The sequence below is a fragment of the Somniosus microcephalus genome, chromosome 6, assembly GCF_052327205.1.
Source record: "Somniosus microcephalus isolate GS21.2 chromosome 6, FLI_Smic_1.0, whole genome shotgun sequence".
Lineage (NCBI taxonomy): Eukaryota > Metazoa > Chordata > Chondrichthyes > Squaliformes > Somniosidae > Somniosus > Somniosus microcephalus.
In genome coordinates, this window is record NC_140992.1 from 247,103,421 (window position 1) to 247,128,611 (window position 25,191).

Consider the following 25,191-nt stretch of genomic DNA (forward strand, 5'->3'; position numbering starts at 1 on the left):
ATGTGATCTGGGGAAGATTCAGGTGGATGGGTTTTTCTCATGCCATACTTTCTTTAGATCTTAGATTTTCTTTCCTTAACACATATTATCATTCACCACAGAAGAATTATGGAAAATTTCATATTCCTGTCACCGATAATTGGTATTTACTGAGTGCCAAATATCCACAATATAAATTTTAATAAGCTACACTAATTGTATAAATTCTAGATTAGATTGGTCCATATGTATCATATGCAGCTTATAAAAAAAATTACCTTGAGAATTTTTTTTTGACTTTGGTGAGGAGTCGACAAAGTTGTAATTTTTTTGAAGCAGAAATCTATTTTTTTCCACCATATCCTGCACAAATGACAGGTTCATGCTATCCTCCTAGCATGTCAAAACCCTATCTACAACCTCTTGCAAACTGCCCAATCAGTCTATTATACAAGGTTATACTGATCACACATCTACACATAAATACCTGCTGAAAGTCACATGTTTAGTCACTGTATAGCAGGGCCCGAGCCTGGTCAATCTAGTCCTTGAAGCTCAGGCAACTCGGTCCCTTTTGTGCTTATATTTCTGGTTTGTTGTTTGCATTTTGTGGGCCTGGAGGTTCGGAAAGGGCTTTTTTAGCACTATTGTTTCATTGGTTGATAATCCTAGATTAGAATGCCAAGATCTGTTACTATCGGCCATTTATGCAAATGAATGGGAACATGGATTTATATGTGGTCCTTGAGACTTGGTGGTACACATCTATGCATGAAGACAAAAGCTTAGATATTCCAGCTCTATAATAGGCGTTCACTTCGATGCCAGACTATACAGTCTATGACTAAAACAATGTGTTAATTTAATGTAAAGCAGACACACTAACACTGGAATATTGAAGCTCCTCCAGTAGTGGAAGATTTTGGATCACTAAAAATAGGGGCCTGACAATCTCATCTTGAGTTTTGGCTAGGGCAATGAATCTGACTCTGGCTTAGCACTGAATCTGTCTTTCATCTCTGACCATGAAGTGATTTCTTGATTGCCACTGATTTATTGCAATATAAGTGTAACACCTATCGGATACCAGACTCAACAAGTTTGGTTGAAACATTGGTCTAATGGGTTTGCCTTTTCTAAAAATACAACAAAAGATTACATTAAATCTTAAGACTATTGAGCACTAAAATAGCAGTCACTAATACTGATATTACATTCACAATACATGTTCAGCATCAGTGCAAAGTGCTTTTGGCTTTGCACCTGTGCTAAACTTGTGAAGTGTGAATCAGGTATCAAGGCCTGAAGGTTCTCCGAGGCAAAGGAGAATGAGACTATCTTCTCCAGGGAGTCTCACTCGTGTCGGGTCAGGCCCTAATTCTGGATTCAAGCTGCATTTACACTATAACTGTACCTTAATACTGTGCAATGAAATTGCAGACTAACGCCACAGGGACCAAGTCATGTTACTGATCCAATCATAACATGCAAACTGCAATAAACATGAGACCACACAAAACGTGAATAAAACCACTGATATTGGCAGCAAATCTGAAAAGTTATGATTCAACAAAAACAAATTACTTGTGAATTCAGCTTCTAAATACTTCCATGCCCTAATATTGCAATAATGAAGGGTACATTAAGTTTTAAATTAGTGCAAAATTTGAAATAACAGTGTTGATAGATGATTCCTCAGTGGACTAGTCTCAATTAGAGGTGGTGAGCCTCACAAACCTTTATGCTTTTATTCCAAAGAAAAATTGACTTTATAATTTAGATTGTGTAGGTTTCCAACTAGCTGGAGAAGCTGCTATATGTTTTAAGAAAGAGTATTGGTAGAACTATTTTATTAAATAGTTGAAATCTTTTTCTAATCATTCATGAAATGTGCGTTAATGCACAAGTCCAGATGTTAAGTCACAAGACACATTTGGGCTAAAGTCTCCAACCTGGATATTTTTATGAATAGATGATGTCCTGTAAGGCATTTACAAATGATGATGCCTGCTTCCTCCAAGCTAATGCGCTTACTTGTTTACATATCACTAAAATATGTTACTTTTCAACTTTGAGTAAAGAAACAAGCCTTTCCTGGAGATTTGGTGAATGTGACACATTCCTTTCAGCTTGATCACAAAGTGATTTGTTGATTCCTTCTCAGACTGTCGACACAGTGCCACTTTTCTTACTAAAACTTTGAAAATTAAGATTCCCATGGCTCCACTATTGGTCTTATTGGGGCACCCAAATTTGAGCTGTGGAGCCCCTGAACCCGAACTGTCCCCACACAAAACTGCTCAGTGCTACCTGCTTTTAACTTGGAAGGAAAACTATAGCGAAATTGGTAAACAATCTTCATTTTTTAATTGATTTAAAATTAACTTATTTGAGGAATGTGGTACGGAGATACTAGACACATCAAGACAGGGGTGATCTGTACACAGAGATTTGACATAAGTTGGAGTATTGATCTTCCCATCCTCTCTGTGTAACACTGTGACGTATTTGGGTCAATCATATTAGGACAGTTGTGTCTTTAAGGTTGTATTTTGAGAATCTGTCTTGCACTTTACACTGCCTACTGTCTGAGCTGTGCATTATTTGATTTTGTGATAATAATCGCTGTATGGACCGTTACCCCAGTAGAATAATTTATGTAATAAAGTATGAAAAAAAATGTAAGCCCATAAATGTATGAATATTTTGGATAGTATTCTTCTTGTACTGTTGCTACTGTTCAAGACAACATGTGTTTAGAAAAGAACTTTAAATAAAGAATAATGGATACATTATTACAAGGTTGTGGCGGAGACCACAAAGGGACAATAACACAATGTGTACCCAATGCTGTTATATGTACCTAAACACAATTCACTTTGTATAGCAATGTTGTGATATGTACATGCTGGGTTGGGTTATTGGTGCAGGGTCCCTTTAAGAGCGTCGGGAATGTGATGACGTCGGTTGCGTGATGATGTCATAGCCCCTATACAGCCCCTGCACGGGGCTGGGTCCTCAGACCTCGTGGAGATGTGATTAAAGTAAGACACGTTTTGTTTTTGCCTAAAGAAAAGTCTCAGCCTGTTGATTTCTGTCGATCCCAACATTGGTGACCCCGCTGCTCCTTCGGACGATTCCAAAGGCCTCATCTGAAATGGTGACGAACGCCATTTCCATCAAATTACCCGAGTTTTGGGAACAACAGGCTGCCGCTTGGTTCGCACAGGCCGAGGCTCAATTTGCGCTCTGGGACATCTCCGCGGACGACACGAGGTATTACTACGTCGTCTCTGCTCTCGGCAACTCCACCGCGGCCAGAGTCGTGAACCTGCTCGAAAACCCCCCGGAGCGCAACAAATACGAAACGCTGAAGGCGCACCTCCTACGAACTTTCGGACTCACCGAAGCCGAACGCTGGCTTCTCTCTCTGCCCGGGCTTGGCGACTCCAAGCCCTCGGAGCTGATGGACCACATGCTGGCCCTCCTGGGCACACACACGCCGTGCTTCCTCTTGAAGGAACTGTTCCTCCAGCAGCTACCAGGTCAGGTACGGTCGGCGTTAGCCAACTCTTCTACTACCGATTTCCGCGACCTGGCCAAGGAGGCCGACAAATTTTTCTCCGCCGGGCAACAGTACTGCGCGGCCACGCGGAGCCCTGCCCCCACTGATACAGCCCAATGGCGGCAACCCTCAAGCCTCTGCTTCTACCATGCGCAGTTCGGCCCCAAAGCCCGGAGGTGCCAGCCCCCGTGCAGTTTTCCCGCGTCGAAGCAAACTAAAGACCACTCGTCGGCTGCTATGGCTGTCGGTCGTTCAGGCAGCTTGTTGTTTGTTACAGACTCCGGGCGTCGTTTCCTTTGCGACACGGACACCCAGGTGAGCGTCCTGCCCGCGTCATCCATAGACATTCAAGGGGAGAACCACGACCCCGTCCTCAAAGTCGCCAACGGCAGTTCCATCCGCACCTTCGGGAAACGGAACGTGGCGCTTTGTTTTGGCGGGCAACGGTTCACCTGGGACTTTGTCACAGCAAAAGTGTCCACCCTCCTTCTCGGTGCTGACTTCCTCTGTGCCAATGGCCTTTTGGTGGACGTCAAGAACCGACGTCTCATCAACGCTGAAATCTTCAGCTCGCTCCCGTGTTCCCTCAGTGGGTCCAGCACGACGCAGTTGTCCAGTGCACTCTCAGCCTCCGACGAGTTTTCCCGCCTCCTCGCTCAGTTCTCGTCCGCTGCCACCAAACATGGGGTAGAACACCACATTTCGACCACCGGACCGCCCGTCTACGCCTGCGCTCGGCGCCTTGACCCGGGGAAGCTCGCCATCGCCAAAGCCGAGTTCGACACCATGGAGTGCCTCGGCATCATCCGCCGGTCGAACAGTCCGTGGGCTTTGCCCCTCCACATCGCCCCGAAACCAGGCGGCGGGTGGCACCCGTGTGGCGACTACCGGCGCCTCAACGACCCCCGACCGCTATCTGATTCCACACATCCAGGATTTTTCCGCCCGCCTGGCCGGGAAAGTGGTATTCTCGAAAGTGGACCTCGTCTGGGGTTATCACCAGGTCCCCGTCCGGCCGCAGGACGTCCCGAAAACCACGGTGATCACCCCGTTCGGGCTATTCGAATTTCTCCGCATGCCATTTGGCCTCAAAAACGCCGCAGAGGCTTTTCAATGCCTCATGGACACCGTGTTACGGGACGTTCCTCTTCGTATACCTGGATGACATCCTCATCACCAGCGCCTCCAGGACGGAACATGTGTCCCACCTCCGGACTCTTTTCGAACGACTCAGCCAACACAGCCTAATCGTCAACCCGGCCAAGTGCCAGTTTGGGCTGTCCTCAATCGACTTTCTCGGGCACCGCATCACAAAGGACGGGGCAGTGCCACTCCCATCGAAAGTGGAGGCCGTGATGGACTTCCTGCGGCCCCTCACCATTAAGGCCCTACAGGAGTTTTTGGGCACGGTGAACTTTTACCATCGTTTCGTCCCCCGAGCAGCCCAGCTTATGCGGCCCCTTTACGAGGTCCTCAAAGGCAAGCCCGACAAACTCGTCGTCAACTGGTCTGATGAGATGGCCACTGCTTTCACAGACACAAAGAGGGCCCTGGCTAACGTGACCATGCTGGCGCATCCGTTGCCCGATGCGCCGATCGCTCTCACCACCGATGCCTCGGACTACGCGGTCGGCGCCGTCCAGGAACAGTGGGTCAATGGCGCCTGGCAGCCGCTCGCCTTCTTCAGCCGGCAGCTCCGCCCCAACGAGCGGAAGTACAGCACATTTGATCGCGAGCTCCTCGGCCTCTACCTCGCCGTCCGACACTTCCGTTTCCTGTTGGAGGCCCGCCCGTTCACGGCATTCGTGGACCACAAGCCGTTGACTTTCGCCATGGCCAAAGCCTCCGAGCCATGGTCGGCCCGTCAGCAACGCCACTTGGCCTTCATTTCGGAATTTACGACGGACATCCAGCATGTGGCTGGGAAAGACAACCCCGTCGCCGACTGTCTCTCCAGAGCCGCTGCCAGCGCAGTGCACCTCGGCGTCGACTACACCCGCATGGCGGCTGACCAGGCCTCCGACCCGGACATCCAGGCCTACAGGACGGCGGTCACGGGCCTTCAACTCGCAGACATCGTGTTCGATGCTGCCGGCACGACACTCCTGTGCGACGTCTCCGTTGGGCAGCCACGTCCCGTCATGCCCGAAGGGTGGAGACGGCAAGTATTCGACGCCATCCATAATCTTTCCCACCCGGGCAGGAAGCCGTCGCAGAAGCTGGTGGCGGCCAAGTTCGTCTGGCACGGGCTCAGGAAAGACGTGCGCGACTGGGCCAGCACCTGCGTGGTATGCTAACGCTCCAAAGTACATCGCCATACCAAGGCCCCGTTGGCGCCTTTTGCAGTGCCCGAGAGGCGGTGCGACCACGTTAACGTGGACCTGGTAGGGCCCCTGCCGCCCTCCCGCGGGTTCACCCACCTCCTCACAATGGTCGACAGAACCACCCGATGGCCGGAAGCCGTCCCGCTGTCTTCGACGACGGCCGCCGATGTAGCTCGGGCGTTCATCAGCACTTGGGTCGCCCGGTTCGGCGCCCCATCTGACATTTCCGCCGACCGGGGGCCCCAGTTCACGTCAGAGCTCTGGAACGCCGTCGCCCGAGGCCTCGGGTTGAAACTCCACTGCACCACAGCTTACCACCCTCAGGCTAACGGGCTGTGCGAACTGTTTCATCGTTCCATGAAGGCCGCGCTCCGAGACAGCCTCCGGGACGACGGCTGGATCGACAGACTCCCGTGGGTCATGCTGGGACTCAGGACCGCTCCCAAGGAGGACCTCCAATCCTCGTCCGCCGAGCTCGTCTACGGACAGCCGCTGCGGGTTCCCAGGGATTTCATCCCCAACACAACGGAGCCTTGTTCCGCAGCCCATCAGCGGTCCGACCTTCTGGACAACGCCAAGGTTTTCGCTCCGGTGCCCACGTCGCAGCACGGCCTCCCGCAGTCCCACGTTCCGCTCGACCTTCGTGCGGCGGAGTACGTTTTCGTCCGCCACGACGCCCACCGGGGACCTCTGCAGCCACCCTACGATGGTCCATTCCGCGTCCTGGAAACCAGGGACAAGACCTTAGTCGTGGATGTCGGCGGTCGACCGTCTTAAGCCGGCCCACCTGGATCTGGACCGACCCGTTGAGTTGGCGCAGCCCCCGAGACGGGGCCGACCTCCGGTTTCCACGCCCTCCGTCCACCACCGAGTGCCCGAGGTCCCTCCGACGAACCCCCCGGTCTCCACCCCGGAATCGAGGAGCCGTTCCAACCGAGTGATCCGGCCCCCCCGACGACTGACATTGCCAGTACTTGTGAATTCTGGGGGGACGTATGTGGCAGAGACCACAAAGGGACAATAACACAATGTGTACCCAATGCTGTTATATGTACCTAAACACAATTTACTTTGTATAGCAATGCTGTGGTATGTACATGCTGGGTTGGGTTATTGGTGCAGGGTCCCTTTAAAAGTGTTGGGAACGTGATGACGTCGGTTGCGTGATGACGTCATAGCCCCTGCACGGGGCTGGGTCTTCAGACCTCGTGGAGATGTGATTAAAGTAAGACACGTTTTGTTTTTGCCTAAAGAAAAGGCTCAGCCTGTTGATTTCTGTCGATCCCAACAAGGTAATAATATGATTGAGGTTTTCAAATGAGATCGTAAACCATGACAAGAAGGCTATAGTGGTTTATAGCTGTTATTTGAACTCTAATATTAGATTGCAGCTTTGAAATCACTCCAGGGTACACACTATTTTTTCATAATATGTACTCTGAACTCTATGTAATATCTTTATGCAGCTTTGAGTGCTTTTGTGGCAACAACGGCCTTTATGTTGTAGATATGTGTTAATGTGCACACTGAAGGATTACCAATTAATTAACGGAGACAATATGGCTAATACACATCATAATGAATATATTGTTCGTTCTTCTCCTCCAACACTGATGCCAAAATGTTCGCAAAGGTTTTACCAATATTCTGTCAACAATAAAGGTGGTAAAGCCATCTTTGACAAAAACAATTAGCTGATCAAGTAATTAAATGTTAATGTTCAAGACCCTGCCCCCTACCCCCCATCATAGATGTCCATGTCCGCCAATTGAGTTCAGTCCACATGACATTATACAACAAAGATAACATCCAGTCTGTAGTGCTGAACAATGCAGAAAATTGCCCAGGTATGTCTTATCCACAAAAAGCAGGACAAAACTAACCCGGCCAATTAATAGGAACGTAGGAATATAGGATGATATGAGCCAGGAATAGGCCATTCAGCTTCTTGAGCCTGTTTCACCATTCTATTAGATCTTGGCTGATCTGTACCTCAGCTCCATTTAGCTGCCTTTTCTCCATATCCCTTGATACTCTTACCTAAGAAAAATCTATCAATTGTAGTCTTGAAAATTTCAATTGACTCAGCATCCACGACCTTTTGAGGGAAGAGAGTTCTAGATTTCCATTTCCCTTTGCACCAAAAAAGGCTCCTGATTTCTCTCCTAACTGGCCTAGTTCTAATTTTAAGATTATGCTCCCTTGTTCTGAAGTCCCTTACCAGAAAAAAATAGTTTTGCTGTATCTAATCGCTTTATCATTTTAAAGACCTCAATTAGATCACCTCTCAACCTTCTATACTCAAGTGCATACAAACCAAGTTTATGCAACCTGTCCTCATAATTTAACACTAAGCCCTTGTATCATTCTGGTGAATCTGCACTGCACCCGCTCCAAGGCCAATATATCTTTACTGAGTTGAGCAGACCAAAACTGAACACAGTACTCCACATGGGGTCTGACCAAGGCTCTGTAATACTAAAGCATCATTTCTTCACTTTTGTATTCCAACCTGCTTGATATAAAGGCCAACATTCCATTATCCTTTTTGATTATATTTTGTACCGGTGCACTAGCTTTTCGCTCTTCTGCAGCTCCTGGCCACTCTACATCAAGGGCAGCAGCCAAAGAGAACACCACCACCTGCAGGTTCCCCTCCAAGTCACACACCATCCTGATTTGGAAATATATTGCCGTTCCTTCATAGTCGCTGGGTCAAAATCCTGGAACTCCCTCCACAAAAGAAGCACTGCGGGAGTACCTTCACCACTTGGACTGCAGTGGTTCAAGAAGGCAGCTCTCCACCACCTTCTTAAGGGCAATTAGGGATGGGCAATAAATGCTGACCTTGTCAAGTGACACCCACATCCCGTGAACGAATAAAAAAAATTCTGATTTGTCTCTCTTGGATTCAAAATGGATGACCTCACCACATTGAACTCCATCTGCTATAATTTTTGCCCACTCACTTAGTCTGTCTATGTTCCTTTGTAACTTCCTGCTCCCTATTAGCCTCCTGACAATCAGCAAATGATAGATGAAGCAATTAATCATACCATCAAGTGAAACCTACTCACGAGTAACCTGCTTACCAACAATCTGTTATAAAGAAGTGAGACTGTCCATTGATGATTCTACAGTTTAAAGCTCCATTCATAACTTTGTTGAGGCTGCCGCGGAACACGAATGGAGGCCGAACCGATCTGAGGAACACATGGCTTTTTATTACATTCTCTTGAGAGATGGCTGCCCCAGCTCTTCTCTCTGCTAAACCCGAAAACCGAATGAGGGCGACGCCCGCGCTTTTGTGTACACACTGAGGGCGACGCCCGCTCCTTTGTCATGCCTTAAAGGCAGCATGCTTCTTAAAGGCAAGGTGCCCGATTTATTGTCCACGGACGGAAAAGTGGATTGCGCCCGTTTAGGTGGCGATCCGCCACACAGCTCCTCCCAGAATCCGCTTAGGAGGTGTGGACGAGACGGTGCGGCGGTCTGATGGGCCGGCCGGAGCGGCTCTTGTAGGACGCCGGTGGACGTGGAACGGCCAGGCGTGGAGCAGCCGGGTGTACTGGCTTGAGGGCAGGTCGGCCGCGTGGCGGTGGACGAGCTACTGGGACCTGCTCACCGGGCTCCGAGTGTGCTGGCTTGAGTCGGTCAACCGACACTTTTTCAGTCCTGTCGCCCACTTGTAGGGCGAAAAATTTGTCCCCAGCCTGTAGCACTTTGTAGGGCCCGTCGTACGGGGGTTGAAGGGGTCCGCGGTGGGCGTCGTGCCGGACGAAAACGAACCGTGCCTGGTGCAGGCTTAGCGGGACGTGTGAAGTGGATTCGCCGTGCCGGGCAATGGGCACCGGGGTGAACTGTAGCGCCGGTGAGGCGAAGTCGTGGCGTTGTTGGTCGGCTGACCAGGGTGTCGTGGCGGTGGGCAGGAACTCGCCGGGTACGCGCAGCGGCTGGCCGTACACGAGCTCTGCTGCCAATGCGTGGAGGTCTTCTTTAACCGCGGAGCGCAGGCCGAGGAGGACCCACGGGAGTCGGTCGGTCCAGGCGCCGTCCTGGAGGCTGGCTCGAAGAGATGCCTTCAAGGATCTGTGGAACCGCTCACACAGTCCGTTGGCTTGGGGGTGGTACGCTGTGGTGCGGTGAATGGTCACCCCGAGATTGCGTGCGATGGCGGTCCAGAGTTCAGAGGTAAATTGCGGACCTCTGTCCGACGTCATGTCGGAGGGGACGCCGAACCGTGCGACCCAGGTGCTGACGAAGGCTCTGGCGATGTCGGCGGTAGAGGTCAGTGGAATTGCCTCGGGCCAGCGCGTGGTGCGGTTGACGATCGTCAGCAAGTGCGTGTGGCCTTGCGACGGCGGCAGGGGCCCGACGATGTCCACGTGGATGTGGTCGAATCTACGTGAAGGGACGGTGAACTCCTCGAGGGGTGCTTTCGTGTGTTGCTGCACCTTGGCCCGTTGGCAGGCTAGGCAGGAGTTGGCCCAAGTACGCACATCCTTGCGAAGGCCGCGCCAGACAAAGCGGTTGGCTACCAATTTGATGGATGCGCGGGCGCCGGGGTGGGAGAGGTTGTGGAGAATCTCGAATACCCGGCGGCGCCAGGACGACGGGCCGAGGTTGAGATGGGGCTATGTCGCACTTGACCGTGACTGCGGTCGGGCCGCAGGCGACGTCGGCCAGGAGTAGCCCTGGTAGGTTGGTAGGTGCGGAGAGCAGATCAGGGTCCGTGAGCTGGTCTGCTGCGAGTTGAGCGTAGTAGACTGCCAGGTGTGCGGCGTGGATGGCGGGGCGGGAGAGGCAGTCGGCTACCACGTTGTCTCGGCCGGAGACGTGTTGGATGTCCGTGGTGAACTCGGACACTGCCGCGAGCTGGCGCTGCTGCCTGGCGGACCAGGGGTCGGTTGTCTTTGCCATTGCGAATGTCAGGGGTTTGTGGTCGACAAACGCAGTGAAGGGGTGGCCCTCCAGCAAAAACCGAAAATGGCGGACCGCTAGGTACAGCGCGAGGAGCTCGCGGTCGAAGGTGCTGTACTTGACCTCCGGGGGGCGTAGTTGGCGGCTGAAGAAGGCAAGTGGTTGCCAGGCGCCGTCGACCCACTGCTCGTACACGGCGCCGACCGCGTGGTCGGAGGCGTCCGTGGTGAGCGCTACTCTGGCATTGGGCCGTGGGTGCGCGAGCAGGGTGGCGTCGGCGAGCGCGGTCTTAAGATGTGCATACTTGCCCTCCTCTGGTGAGTTCTGCAGCGCTATCCAGGCCTTCGTGACTGTGGAGCTACCGAGTGATGCGACGAGGTAGTCATACTTCGTCCCATCTGTGGTGATGTGTCGCAGCCGGAATCGGGACTCAGCTTGGAGGAACCAGGCTTCGGGCTGGTTTTCCCAAAACTCCGGCACTTTCACGGAAACTGCGTTCGTGTCCGCCATTGCAGTGCTCGGAATACGTTCTGAGCGTCGGGGTCACCAATGTTAAGGCTGCCGCGGAACACGAATGGAGGCCGAACCGATCTGAGGAACACATGGCTTTTTATTACATTCTCTTGAGAGATGGCTGCCCCAGCTCTTCACTCTGCTAAACACGAAAACCGAATGAGGGCGACGCCCGCGCTTTTGTGTACACACTGAGGGTGACGCCCGCTCCTTTGTCATGCCTTAAAGGCAGCATGCTTCTTAAAGGCAAGGTGCCCAATTTATTGTCCACGGACGGAAAAGTGGATTGCGCCCGTTTAGGTGGCGATCCGCCACAACTTCTCCAATAATGGAGCAGACCATGCTGGTCTGAAGTAGTAGCAAGGGAAGCATCGAGACTTGAGCTGACAAGTGACAGGTAGCATTTGCACTACAATTGATCAGACAATGACCATCTCCAACAAGAAAAAGCCCAGCCACTTTCCCGACCTTCAATGTCACCACCAATGCCGAGTCCCCCATCAGCAACATTCTAGGGATCAGACTAAAAGCTAAACTGAACCAGCCATATTAATACTATGGCTACAAGAGCAGGACAGACTTTGGATACACTGTGTTGAGTAGCTCACCTCTTGATCACTCAAAGCCTTTCCACCCCCCACAAGGCTTAAGTCAGGAGCGTGATGAAACACTTGAGAAGCTCAACATCATCCAGGACAGAGCAGTCCGCTGGATCGTTGCTCCTGCTACTGAATATGGACCTCTACATCACTGGCGCACTGTGGCTGCAATATGTACTATCTACAGCATGCACTGAGCAACATGCATCAATAAAGCACCTTTAACATATGGAGACATGCAAAAATGCTTCACAAGGGAAACTGGACACAGTGCAGAAGCTAGAGAGGAGTTAGGGGAGGTGATCAAAGGTGTACTACAAAAACAACAACTTGCATTTGTATCACACCTTTAATGTAGAAAGACATTCTAAGGCACTTCACAGAAGTATAATCAGACAAGAATTGACACTGAGCCAAAGGAAGAGATATTATTAGGAGTGAATAAAAGCTTGGTCAAAGGAGAGAAAGGTGAAGAGGCAGAGAGGTTTTGGACTGGAATACCACACCTTAGGGCTTGTAGCCAAAGGGGTAGGTTCTAATGAAGACAACTGAAAAGGTTTGGGAATGCAGGAATTGGGAAATTCCACCTCGTTGAAGACTGGATGTCGGACAAGCATTCTGACAGCACAAAGGCAGTGGAAGAGTCGATAGAGGTGGTGGAGAGGGAGAGCTAGGTGTTATCAGTGTACAGGTGGGAGGTGACCCCAAGTCATTGGGTGATATTGCCAAAGGACAGGTGACAAAAGGAAGGGACCAAAGAAAGATCAGATGGTGCGGGGGCAGGAAGAGAAGCCATTGCTGAAGATGCTCTGGCTATGATTGGTAAACTGAACAAGGAATAGCTAAGAGTTGACGCAAATGTGGACAACGGAGGAGAGGCATTATAGGAGGATGATGTGGTCAACAGTTTCAAAGGCTGCAGCGAGGTCAACAAGGACAAGAAGGGTTAGTGCACGGTCATGGAGGATATAATTTGTAACTTTGATTAGTGTTGTTTCAACGCTGCGCCATGGGCGGAAAGCTGATCGGAGAGATTCAAACACGGAGCTGCAGGAAAGCTGGGCACGGAGTTGGCGATGACAGCACGTTCAAGGACTCTGGAGAGGAAACATAGAAGATAGAAGCAGGAGTAGGCCATTCGGCCCCTCGAGCCTGCTCCGCCATTCAATGAGATCATGGCTGATCATCCAAATTCAGTACCCTGTCCCTGCCTTCTCCCCATATCCCTTGATCCCTTTAGCCTTAAGAAATATATCTAACTCCTTCTTGAATATATTTAATGAATTGGCCTCAACTGCCTTCTTTGGTAGAGAATTCCACAGGTTCACCACACTCTGGGTGAAGAAATTGCTCCTCATCTCTGTCCTAAATGGCTTACCCCTTATCCTTAGACTGTGACCGCTGGTTCTGGACTCCCCCGCCATCGGGAACATCCTGCATCTAGTCTGTCCAGTCCTGTCAGAATTTTATACGTTTCAATGAGAGTGGGTAGAAAGTCAGTGCTCATGTTTCTTAGCGGTATTCAAAGTATTCTGAGATGAGGGGAAAATCTTTTAGTTGGTGAAATCATAGAGGTTGGCGATGAAGCAGTTGCTTGCAAGTACAGAAGGTTTGAGGGTGCATTTTTGAGGAGGGGTCGAGGAAAGGGGGATGCCTGGGGAAAGTTTGGTTTGATGGGCAAGTGAAAGGGGGAGAAGCAGCAGAGGCAATTAACGGATAGCCTCAATCTTAGTGATGTCGAGCCGGACTTTGCTGTGAGCAGCGAATGAACGGCACCAGCCGTTTGTTCGACTTGCACTTTACCATAGACTTTCCATGAGATTTTGCAAGGCAAGTTGCTGTCAGCGGGACATCCAAACTGTGCAATGCCCTCTTCAGGGCAATCTGTGACCTGTATGAACATGGCAAGCAACTGTGTATCTCCTTAACCAGATTGAAAAATCGTTAATGTGCAGCGCAGAGTCTGAATCAGAAGTGTAAGTTAGAATAGTGAATTCAATGTCAAATCAGGTACAGAAAGCAAAATAAAGAGAGGGAAAGAAAGATTGGATTAAGAGAGATAAAAGAGACAAAAAAAAGTTTAAAAATCCCTCCAACAATAATTAAAATCTGAAGGAATGAGACTCCACACTTGTTAAAGTTAACTTTTAGTGCCAAAGAGGTTGTTTGGCAGTAATTAAGACTTACTACACTGTTAAAAGGGTACTTAGACTGAAATGACTTGACTTAACGTTTTGTGGCGAGTTTAGTCCGTATCTACGACGTCAGTACAGGAATTTCACACCGATCAATACATTTGAATGGGGAGCCAGACTGCCAGATGCCATTTTCGCACAGCTTATGGGGGAGCGGCGCACCTCGGAGAGCAACTTCCGGATTTTCGCGTTTAACTGTGCACGTGCGCTTGCCGGAAGTTGCTGTCTGATTTTCACAGCAAAATCTGGCCTATCATCTATGTCACTGATAGATGGGTGTTGCAAGGTTGCGTTTTTGCAGTGAGATACCAGTGAGATTCACTGCCGTTTACATATGAGTTAATTCAACGAAACATAAAAAATAATGAAAAGGGTGCAAGTAGAACCTTGAACCATTTAAAATAAAGGATACAGAAAAATCGTCTGGGAAATAGAAGTTGCATTTGAATAGTCCGGATGTATTTAAATAAAAAACTCAGACATTTAAGACTGGTAAATTAGGATATGCTTTCATTGCATCAATGAGGTATTGCATTGGAAATTGTATACTGTAGAACATACCCGCAAATCCCAGCATGCCTTACCAACTTCTCTGCAGTGCTTGTTGGTCATTTGTAGATCCTGTTTCAGCTGCTCTACCTCGGCCTTGAACGAAATGTTATCATTATCTTTTTGCTGCTTTTCCTGTTCCAGCCTCTGAAGCTCCATCACTAGACCTTTCACCACAGTGCCTTGCTGCTCAATTTCTGTTACCTTCCCTTTGATACTTTCACGAGCCTGGAGCAGGTCTGCTTCGGACTTCCTCAAGAGGTCATCTCTCTTCTGTATTGCCTTTGGAGGAAACCACGGAGAGTATGTAGAGTGCAAATTCACTTCTAAGGGCATTATTTAAGTGGCCCAAAACCTATGCTTAATCACTCAGATCAGAAGTTGATCATGCCCATCAGAGGCCACATTAAAGCTTAAATCAGGAACATCAAAGTGACTATGCAGCTTCAAACACCACAGCAACCACAGAAGAACTGAATTAAGAATAAATCTACAGGCCTATCATGAAGGCTCCCAGCTGCAGATCTAACTTATAGCCCTGAAATATGAATCAGCAGCAGCAATTTCATGAACTTAATAGATAGGTGTTGTAATTAATTTTGTTGCTAAAGTGATTTTAAAAACCAACATACGCTTAAAAAAAACCTGTTTACCTACACTGGGCTACGCTTCTAATCAGAAAGCAGCTTATTTAACTGAAAGGTTTATATCAGAGAAATCATCAGCAGTTTATTTTATTTTGTGAAGTAGTGTAAAAATGAATTGTATCCAGGTTATATTTGACCCAAAACCCAAATGCACAAAAATGAAGCCCTCGAAAGATACTTGTTAGGATGAAAGTTTTCCGTAACAAACGATGAATGCTGCTATGTGTCTATGAAATAATTAAACAGCAAAAATATTTCAATACAATGAATACCATTTGTGTGTAACTCTTGAGTTATGACAATTCCAGTTGTATACCAGTTTTCCCCCCATGTCTCAGGTCCTTACGATAATGTACAGTCAGCTTTCTGAAATGCAAGTATGATTAAATTGAACCATTTTATCTGGGCTAAGTTATTGTGTATAATAGGGCTATATTTTAAAAATCACAGCATGTGTTAATTTTGTTTTACTTCAAAAAACTCCCATTGTATTACATTTCTAGGTAATTATAAATGAGAAACTTTTAGGACAGCAAATTAGTCACAAATTTGCCTCAAGCTAGTATCAGTTTTGACCAATGTTTATGCTAAATTGCTAATGACTTTTTCCACATCATTAGATAAGCAATCAATTTGTTAGCTGGCAGAGGCTGGATTAGAATAACTCTCAAGAGAGTACAACACACATTGATAAGGAGGGTAGAACCCTGAATAAAATTAGGTATGAAGGAATTGGTCTAATGAAAACACTCACCACCACAAGCAGAATTACCCCTCATAGGTAAGACATGGGGAGAAATTTTGTCTTTGGGACAAAGACCTTTTCTGACTATACCTGCGAATCTCCATATTTTCTTTATATTTTGCAGTTAGCACCATTATTATCATTACTAGTAAATGATTTCAAATCTGTTATTTTCAATATGATCAATCAGTGCTTTGAAAATAGTCTCAAATACAATCCACTATTATATTCATATCCTTGTACGCCAACAAAAAGACATTGCAGTTTCAGTGTTAAATATGTTTTACAATACTGCATAGTAAATTCCATATTATTTTGGGAATATACAACTGGATGATACTATTAGCCTCTGCTTTAATTGCTCACCTGTTCTCGCTGGGTGTATAGTTTTCGACTGTGGCGGAGGTCATTTTTCAGTTGCATGATCTGCTGTCCCAGTTTGGCTGACTCCATTTGGTGTTTTTGCAATTCAGAGTCCACATCAAGTTGCAGGTTTTGGATAACCTTGTCTAAACGTGCTACATCTTTAGGTAAGGTTTAAGTTCAAAATATTACTGAATGTTATTAAAGAATTTGATAACAGGTAATAATGAATCAGTTGGGTTACTTTGTGCTACCTATTCACATAAAGGGCAGATGACAAAGGACGGATCCAAGGATAGATCAGATGGTTTAATAGAAAGAGGTTGATTACTATAAGGATGCTAATTATAACATGGGGAACAAGTGAGACCCTTTAAACAGTTTGAGGTTCTGTGTTCCAGCATAAGACATTCTGACTAGGAGTAGAAAGATAACAATATAACTGTTAAACTGTGACAGTTGGGCTCAATCTAGGAATGTTGATTTTAATTGCATATAAATGCCTTGTTTCTTAGCAGAGGATTATTGGAGTTCAGTAATCTGCCTAAAATGAATGGATTTTGCTAACTGGAAATATAATTTAGGATGCTAGTGCCCATCAGTAGTTTTGGGAATTGAAAAATGTTGCATATTTATACACGAAAACACTTCCTACCTTTTCATATCTGCCCATTTGATGTTTAAACACCAAATAATAAACATCTGTGACTTCAAGTTGTACAGTATGTTTGTGAATGGCCTGTGGGATGTGGAAAAGGGATGCAAGGGTATGGTAGCATAGTGGTTATATTACTGGACTTGTAATCCAGAGACCAGGACAAATAACCTAGCCAAGCTGTTTCAGTACATCTACAACACCGGTATCTACACGACAATGTGGAAAATTGCCCAGGTATGTCCTGTGCACAAAAAGCAGGACAAATCCAATCTGGCAAATTACTACCCTATCAGCCTACTCTCAATCATTAGTAAAGTGATGGAAGGAATCATCAATAGTACTAGCATGCAGCATTCTCACCAATAGCCTGCTCAGTTTGAGTTCTGTCCGGACCACTTGGCTCCACATCTCATTACATAATTTATCCAAATATGGACACAAGAGCTGAGAATTCAGAGATGAGATGAGTGACTGTCCTTGACATCATGGCAGTGTTCGACTGAGTGAAGCAACAAGGAGCTGAATAAAACTGAAGTCACGGGTTCAGGGGAAAAACTCTCCAGTAGCTGGAGTCATACCTGGCACAAAGTAAGATGGCTGTGATTGTTAGAGGCTAATCCTCTCATCCCCAGGTCATCTCTGCAGGTGTTCCTTAGGGTAGTGTCCTAGGCTCAACTATCTTCAGCTGCTTCATCAATGACCTTCTCTCCATCATAGAAGTGGGGCTGTTCTCTTGGTAACTGTACAGTGTTCAGTTCCATTCGTAATTCCTCAGATAATGAAGAAGTCTATGCCCGCAAACCGCAAGACCTGGACAACATTCAGGTTTGGGTTGATAAGTGGCAAGTAACATTCGTGCCACACAAGTGCCAGGCAATGACCATCTCCAACAGAGAGCCTAACCATCTCCCCATTACATTTAAATGTTTTAAATTTATTTATTCATTCACGGGATGTGGGCGTCACTGGCAAGACCAGCATTTATTGTCCATCTCTATTTGCCCTTTAGAAGGTGGTGGTGGTGAGCCGCCTTCTTGAACCGCTGCAGTCCGTGTGGTGAAGGTACTCCCACAGTGCTGTTAGGCAGGGAGCTCCAGTATTTTGACCCCGCGACCATGAAGGATCGGCGATATACTTCCAAGTCAGGATGGTGTATGACTTAGAGGGGAACTTGGAGGTGGTAGTGTTTCATGCGCCTGCTACACTTGTCCTTCTAGGCGGTAGAGTTTGCTGGCTTGGGAGCTGCTGTCGAAGAAGCCTTGGCGAGTTGCTGCAGTGCATCTTGTAGACGGTACACACTGCAGCCATATTGCGCCGGTGGAGGGAGTGAATGTTTAAGGTGGTGGATGGGGTGCCGATCAAATGGGCTGCTTTGTCCTGGATGGTGTTGAGCTTCTTGAGTGTTGTTGGAGCTGCACTCATCCAGGCAAGTGGAGAGTATTCCATCACACTTCTGACTTGTGCCTTGTAGGTGGTGGAAAGGCTTTGGGGAGTAAGGGGGTGAATCACTCACCGCAGAATATCCAGCCTCTGACCCGCTCTTGTAGCCACAGTAATTATGTGGCTGGTCCAGTTAAGTTTCGGGTCAATGGTGACCCCAGGATATTGATGGTGGGGGATTCGACGATGGTAATGCTGTTGGATGTCAAGGGGAGGTGGGGTAATGCCATTAGCATTGCCGATTCCCCCTCCACCATAATCCTGGGAGGTCACAATTGACCTGAAATTCAACTGGACCACGCACATATATGTTGTGGCTACTAGAGCTGATCAGAGACTGGGTATTCTGCGGCAAGTGGATCACCTCCACAGTCCCCAAAGCCTCTCCCACCACCTACAAGGCACTAGTCAGGAGTGTGATGGAATACTCTCCATTTGCAACAACACTCAAGAAACTCAACACCATCCAGGACAAAGCAGTCTGCTTTATCAGCATCCCATCCACCTGCTTAAACATCCGTCACTAGTGTACCGTGGTTGCAGTGTGTACTATCTACAGGACGCACTGCAGCAAGCCACCAAAGCTTCTTCATCAGCACCTCCCAAACCCATGACCACCACCACTTCAAAGCTCTGACCACGCTCAATCAGCTCCGATCACGCTCAATCAGCTCCGATGGACGGGTCACATTGTCCGCATGCCCGATACGTGACTCCCAAAACAAGCGCTCTACTCGGAGCTCCGGCACGGCAAGAGAGCCCCAGGTGGGCAGAGGAAACGCTTCAAGGACACCCTCAAAGCCTCCTTGAAAAAGTGTAACATCCCCACCGACACCTGGGAATCCCTGGCCCAAGACCGCACGAAGTGGAGGAGAAGCATCCGGGAAGGCGCCGAACACCTCGAGTCTCTTTGCCGGGAGCAAGCGGAAGCCAAGCACAGGCAGCGCACATCAACCCAAGCACCCCACCCACCCGCCCCTTCAACCACCGTCTGCCCCACCTGTGACAGAGACTGTAGGTCCCGCATTGGACTAATCAGTCACCTGCGAACTCATTTTTAATGTGGAAGCAAGTCATCCTCGGTTCTGAGGGACTGCCTAAGAAGAAGAGAAAAGATGGACAAGGGCAGCAGGGGCAAGGTAGCACCATTACCTCAAGTTACACACCAACCTGACTTGGACATACATCACCGTTCCTGCATTGTCGCGAGGTCAAAATCCTGGAACTCTACCTAACAGCATTGTAGGAGTACCTTCACCACATGGACTGCAGCGGTTCAAAATGAAGAACCACCACCACCTTATTAACTTTTCAACTAGGGACGGGCAATGAATGAAAGCCTTGCCAGTGATGAACATTTCCGAGAATGAGTTTAAAAAAAAAAATATCATGAACAGCAATAGCTCCAGCAATGATCCCACTGGCAAGTGACCTTGTGCCATGCTGACATAGCTTCATTTACAACTACCATTTGCTTTTCTGGTTTAGCCCAGTTTCAATCCACCTCCAATTCCATGCCTTCCTACATTGTGGAGTAAATGTGTCACATGGTATTAAAAGCCTAAATGTATCACATCCTCAGAAATTCTGTTGTCAACAGGCCTGTAATTTGTTCGGAATGTCAGTAATTTGTTAGGCAAGATGTTAGTCCCATAAATCCATGCTGACTTCCTCTTAGCATACCACACTTATCTAGATGTTTCACTATCCTTTCTTTTTGGGTATGTTCTAATACTTTATCCACAACATCTCTATACCCCTTTAAGGATTGGTATTATGTTAGCTATTTTACAGTCCTTGGCACTACTCTGATTTTTGAGGCCTGGAACAGATGTGAGATTTCCCCTTAGGTGCTTAACTCGTTTAGAAGAGAGAATTAGGGCCAACTTTGACTTCAGCGACATAGATGACTTACTCATACACCACTGCAACTACTAAAACTGGTATTCACAGACAGTAAGATCATTAAAGGATTCTGCGGTAAAAAAAATGGTGAGGCTATCAGCGCTCACTGTTATTAAAGAGTAAGTCGGACAGCAACTTCTGGCGTCCGCACATGCACAGTAAAATGCGGAAATCAGGACGTTTCTGTCCGACTTTCCCTGCTCCTCCAGAAGCTTCGCTATACCGGTACCTTGCCAAGAGACTCGGCATTCAAACACATGAAGGGCGTGAAGTTGCGATATTTACCCACTAGATACCCACTAAACATGCCAGAAAAAGTCAGGGTTTGTCCACTGAAGTGGCAGGAGCCTCAAATTCATGCAAATTGGCTTCCTATTACATCTCAATTATTTATCTCTCAGAGGGTCGTAAAACTGTGGAATTCTCTGCCCCAGAGAGCCGTGGAGGCTGGGTCATTAAATACATTTAAGGTGGAGATAGACAGATTTTTGCAAGATAAGGGAGTGAAGGGTTATGGGAAAATAAATTCGCTGAAGTGGTTTCCCCACCAGAAACCCGCTCAGAGTTAAAATCCACTCCATAGTCTTTCAAACGCTTTTCTCAAAGAAAAAGTAAACTGTACGCTTGTAAGATATTAAAATCAATGATGATATTTTCACCCCAAGTTAACAATAAATGTGTTTGTATTACCTTTAATACTATTATTCTTTTGTTCTGTAACAGAGGTTAACTGCACGTTCATCTTGTGCACCATTCCCTGGTAATTGTTGATTTCCTGAACATACTCAGAATTCTGAACATTGACTTGTGCAACATCCTGGAAGTACAAATTTTAAAATGAAGGGATGATTTAATCAGTCATACTAATAAAGCATTTTCACTCAGTGCTCCCATAACTGTTGGACAGAAACTATGTTTATGATCCAGATAAAAAGAGAAAAAAATATATAATTGCAAATTACACCCCTCCCCCATTACTTTAGTTATTTATTTCCTCCTACTGTACCATTGAGCCACTTAACTGTTGCTATATAAACATAATAATAATGGAGTCAATACTATCCTATCCTAGATTTCCACAATTGTCTGTTTGTGCAAGGCTTGCTTATTTGGAGAAGATGGATTATTTGTCTACGTGGTAAGAGCAACATTCCTTGTTATGGTTATTGAGGATGTTAACCACAAAATGGGGGAGAAATTTAGTTGTCTGCGCCTCCCATTAGCGCCTTAAGAGGGCGCAAAGCAACTAGCGTCCGGGCGCGGCGATGTTTGCGCCGCTCGCAAAATGAACTAGACATTTTGCGGCGGCGCTAAACACTGCCGCCACGATCTCCTGCGCCGGCAGATCGTGACGTCAGTCGAGTGCACAACGCCCCGGACCGGATAATGAGTGGCGCCCCCTGCCTTACCGCCTGCAATGACAGGTTGAGGGGAGTGTTTTGCAGTCAGGAAGGGACTGGGGGGGCGCTATTTAAAGGCGACCGCTTCCTGCTTTTTTTTGTTGGTGACATTTTTGCCCCACGCATTCTGAGAGAGAGAGAGAGAGAGACTTCTGGAGAGAAACTGTGTGAAGGAGTTTTGGGTACTGAGCAGCACTTTGCAGGTTCATTTTGATTTGCCCTTCCTTGTATCGATTTAGAAGAGACTGTGGGGGATGCACTCTGAGCTCTTTCCCAGAGTCTCTCCATTGTTCTTTCCAGCATATTTGATGTACAGGTCTCTCCAGGCCGAGATTCAAGGCTGCAATGAGCAGGATGTGGATAGAGAGCAAGATCAACCCTCCCCTATGATAAAAACAGAAAATGCTGGAGAAACTTAGCAGGTCAAGCAGCATCTGTGAAGAGAGAAACAGAGTTAACGTTTCAGGTCGATGACCATTCGTCAGAACTCCCCTTTAAGAACTGGCCGGTGCCAGTGTGTCTGTGTTCCATTGCTGACTGACATCACATGAGCTTTGCCAGCGCTCTGAGGTAGCGCCTCGCTCCTCGGCCTTTGCGCCTTAAGACAGGTGTGAAGCACCTGATTTAGCGCTCCAATCACCTCCAGGGGCGATAAAAGCCAAGTATGCCGTCGGAGGCGATAATTAGCGCTAGGCGCTAAACTTTGCGCATGGCCGATAATGGCGCCCCAAACAGGGCGATACTGAATTTTCCCCCCAATGTGTTTTAGGTGGCCTTCCCTTGGAAGTCACCGCCTCCCAATTTGGCAGCCAGTGTATTTCCGGTGGAGGGGGCGTATTTGTGCCCGGCAGTTGGTCCCAACTGCCCACAGAAATTGGGTGCAATGGAGACCAATTTCCTCCCTTATATATGTTTAAATGGGCTACACTTGTAGTTTGTTAATAAACTACATCAGGTGGATGGAATGTACCAGAAAACAAACTGATATGGCTTGGATGTACCAGAAAACAGACTGTAACTAGTGGGGTGCCATAGGGATCAGTGCTGGGGCCTCAACTATTTACAATCTATATTAATGACTTGGATGAAGGGACCGAGTGTACTGTTGCCAAATTTGCTGGCAATACAAAGATAGGCGGGAAAGCAAGTTGTGAGGAGTACACAAAGGGGTCGATTTTCATTGACCCGTGGAGTCGGGATTGGAGGCGTGCGGGGGGTTAAAGTCCCGAATTCGGGGGTCCCAACACCATCCCGCCCCCAACCCGCCTCCGTGTAAATTTCAAAGGAGGCAGGTACCCGCCCTGCACTGGGACCCGCCTACCCGAGGCGGGAAGGGATTAGTGCCAATTAACTGCCTGTTAACAAGTAGTTAACAGGCAGTTTTTAAGCCTAATCCCTATTTTAAAGCTTGAAGTGTGGGATTCCCGATGGCTCCAAACCACGCCAAGTTAGAGGAGTCGGGCCGTCAGGTTGAAGGACTTGGAGGGGTCGAGATGTCGGTGTTCAGGTGAGTGATGGGTGCATGAGTGCAAAGGTAAGTGTGTTTGGTGTGTCTAAAGTGTGTAAAGAAGTTTAAATTACCTGTACTTACCTTTTTAGCCTTCCTTCCTCTAGGTTTCGGCAGTCCATCATCTAACCGGCACAGAAAGCAGAATGGCTGCGATCTGTCAAAAGTGACAGCCTGCAGCTTTCTGTGCCGGTGAGATTTCTTACTGAGTCTGTGTAGAAGGACTCAGGTTAGAACTAAGACTGTCAGTGTTTGACAGCTTCAAACAGCTGTGAAACACTGATATTTCATCTGTCAAAATGTCTTGAAAGATGAAATTTCAGTCTGTGACATCACCTGTTGCCGGGTGGCCCTTAATTTGCCTGCTGAGCCCGCTGGGCGGGCTCAACAAGGTCAATTAAGTTAAAATCGCGTGGATTGGCCGCATCTCGATGGAGGCGGGACTACAACCCTGAAAGTTGTAGTCCTGCCTCCTTCCTGACTTCTGAATGAAAATCACCCCCAGAGAGTCTGCAAAGGGATATAGATAGGTTAAGCGAGTGGGCAAAAATTTGGCAGATGGAATATAACATGGGAAAATGTGAGGTTATCCACTTTGGTAGGAAGAATAAAAAAGCAAAATATCATTTAAATGGAGAGAGACTACAGAATGCTGTGGTAGAGAGGGATCTGGGTGTCGTATATGAAACACAAAAAGTTAGCATGCAGGTACAGCAAGTAATTAGGAAGGCAAATGGAATATTGGCCTTTATTGCAAGAGGGAATTAAGTATAAAAGTAGGGAAGTCTTGCTACAACTGTACAGGGCGTTGGTGAGACCACACCTGGAATACTGTGTACAGTTTTGGTCTTCTTATTTAAGGAAGGATATACAGGTACACTATCCCTTATCCGAAAGCCTTGGGACCAGCTGAGTTTCGGTTTTCGGAATTTTTCGGATTTCAGAAGGTATTATTATAAGGCTGGAAAATTTGTATTTAATATAAATTTTAAAAGTTCAGGCTACCTCTTGCGACTGTTCCGTGTCTCATTCCCCTTCCTGCTTCTCTGGAAAGCCGGATATCGGCTGACTCCTACTAAGCTGGCCCGCAAATCAGGTCGGGGGTCGGGTGGGGGAGAAAAGAATATCGGACGGGCCGCGGTTCAGGTCCAGGGGGTGGGTCGTCGGGAGAAAAGAATATCGGACGGGCTGTGGTTCGGGTCGGGGAGAAAAGAATATCGGACGGGTCGGGGGGGGGGAGAAAAGAATATTGGGCGGGCCGCGGTTCGGGTCGGGTCGGCGGGGTGGGGGTGGGGGGAGAGAGAAAAGAATATCGGACGGGCTGCTGCAGCTATCGGACGGGCCGCTGTATTGTTAGGTTCACTCTCCCGGTACCTCCTTCACACTGCCCGGCTCGGCCTGCAATCTCCTACTCAGGAGGGAACTCTGTGACCCTCTGCCCTGCTCAGCGTAAGTCGTGCGCCACTCTGGTCATGTCGTGCGCACGACTTGCGCTGAACGAAAAAACTTTCAGTTTTTCGAGGTTTTCGGATAAAGGATAGTCTACCTGTACTTGTATTGGAGGCAGTTTAGAGAAGGTTCACTAGGTTGCTTCCTGAGTTGAAGGGGTTGTCTTATGAGTAAAGGTTGAGCGGTTGGGCCTATACTCATTGGAGTTTAGAGTTTAGAGAGGTGATCTTATTGAAACATATAAGATTTTGAGGGGGCTTGACAGGATAGATGTTTCCCCTCGTGGGGGAATCTAGAACTAGGGGGCATAGTTTCAGAATAAGGGGTCGCCCATTTAAAACGGAGATGAGGAGGAATTTCTTCTCTCAGAGGGTCGTGAATCTTTGGAATTCTCTTCCCCAGAGAGCTGTGGAGGCTGAGTCAGTGAATATAT

The 25,191-nt window shown here is 47.7% G+C and overlaps 1 protein-coding gene across 1 annotated transcript in view; it reads right to left on the reverse strand.

Moving 5' to 3' along the window:
- pmfbp1 (polyamine modulated factor 1 binding protein 1) overlaps positions 1–25,191 on the reverse strand; it is an 840,874-nt gene that overhangs the window by 161,037 nt on the left and 654,646 nt on the right. Inside the window, 3 exon segments of the mRNA XM_085991731.1 lie at positions 14,680–14,926; positions 16,403–16,560; positions 21,093–21,219. Coding sequence (XP_085847857.1) covers positions 14,680–14,926; positions 16,403–16,560; positions 21,093–21,219 — 532 coding nt within the window.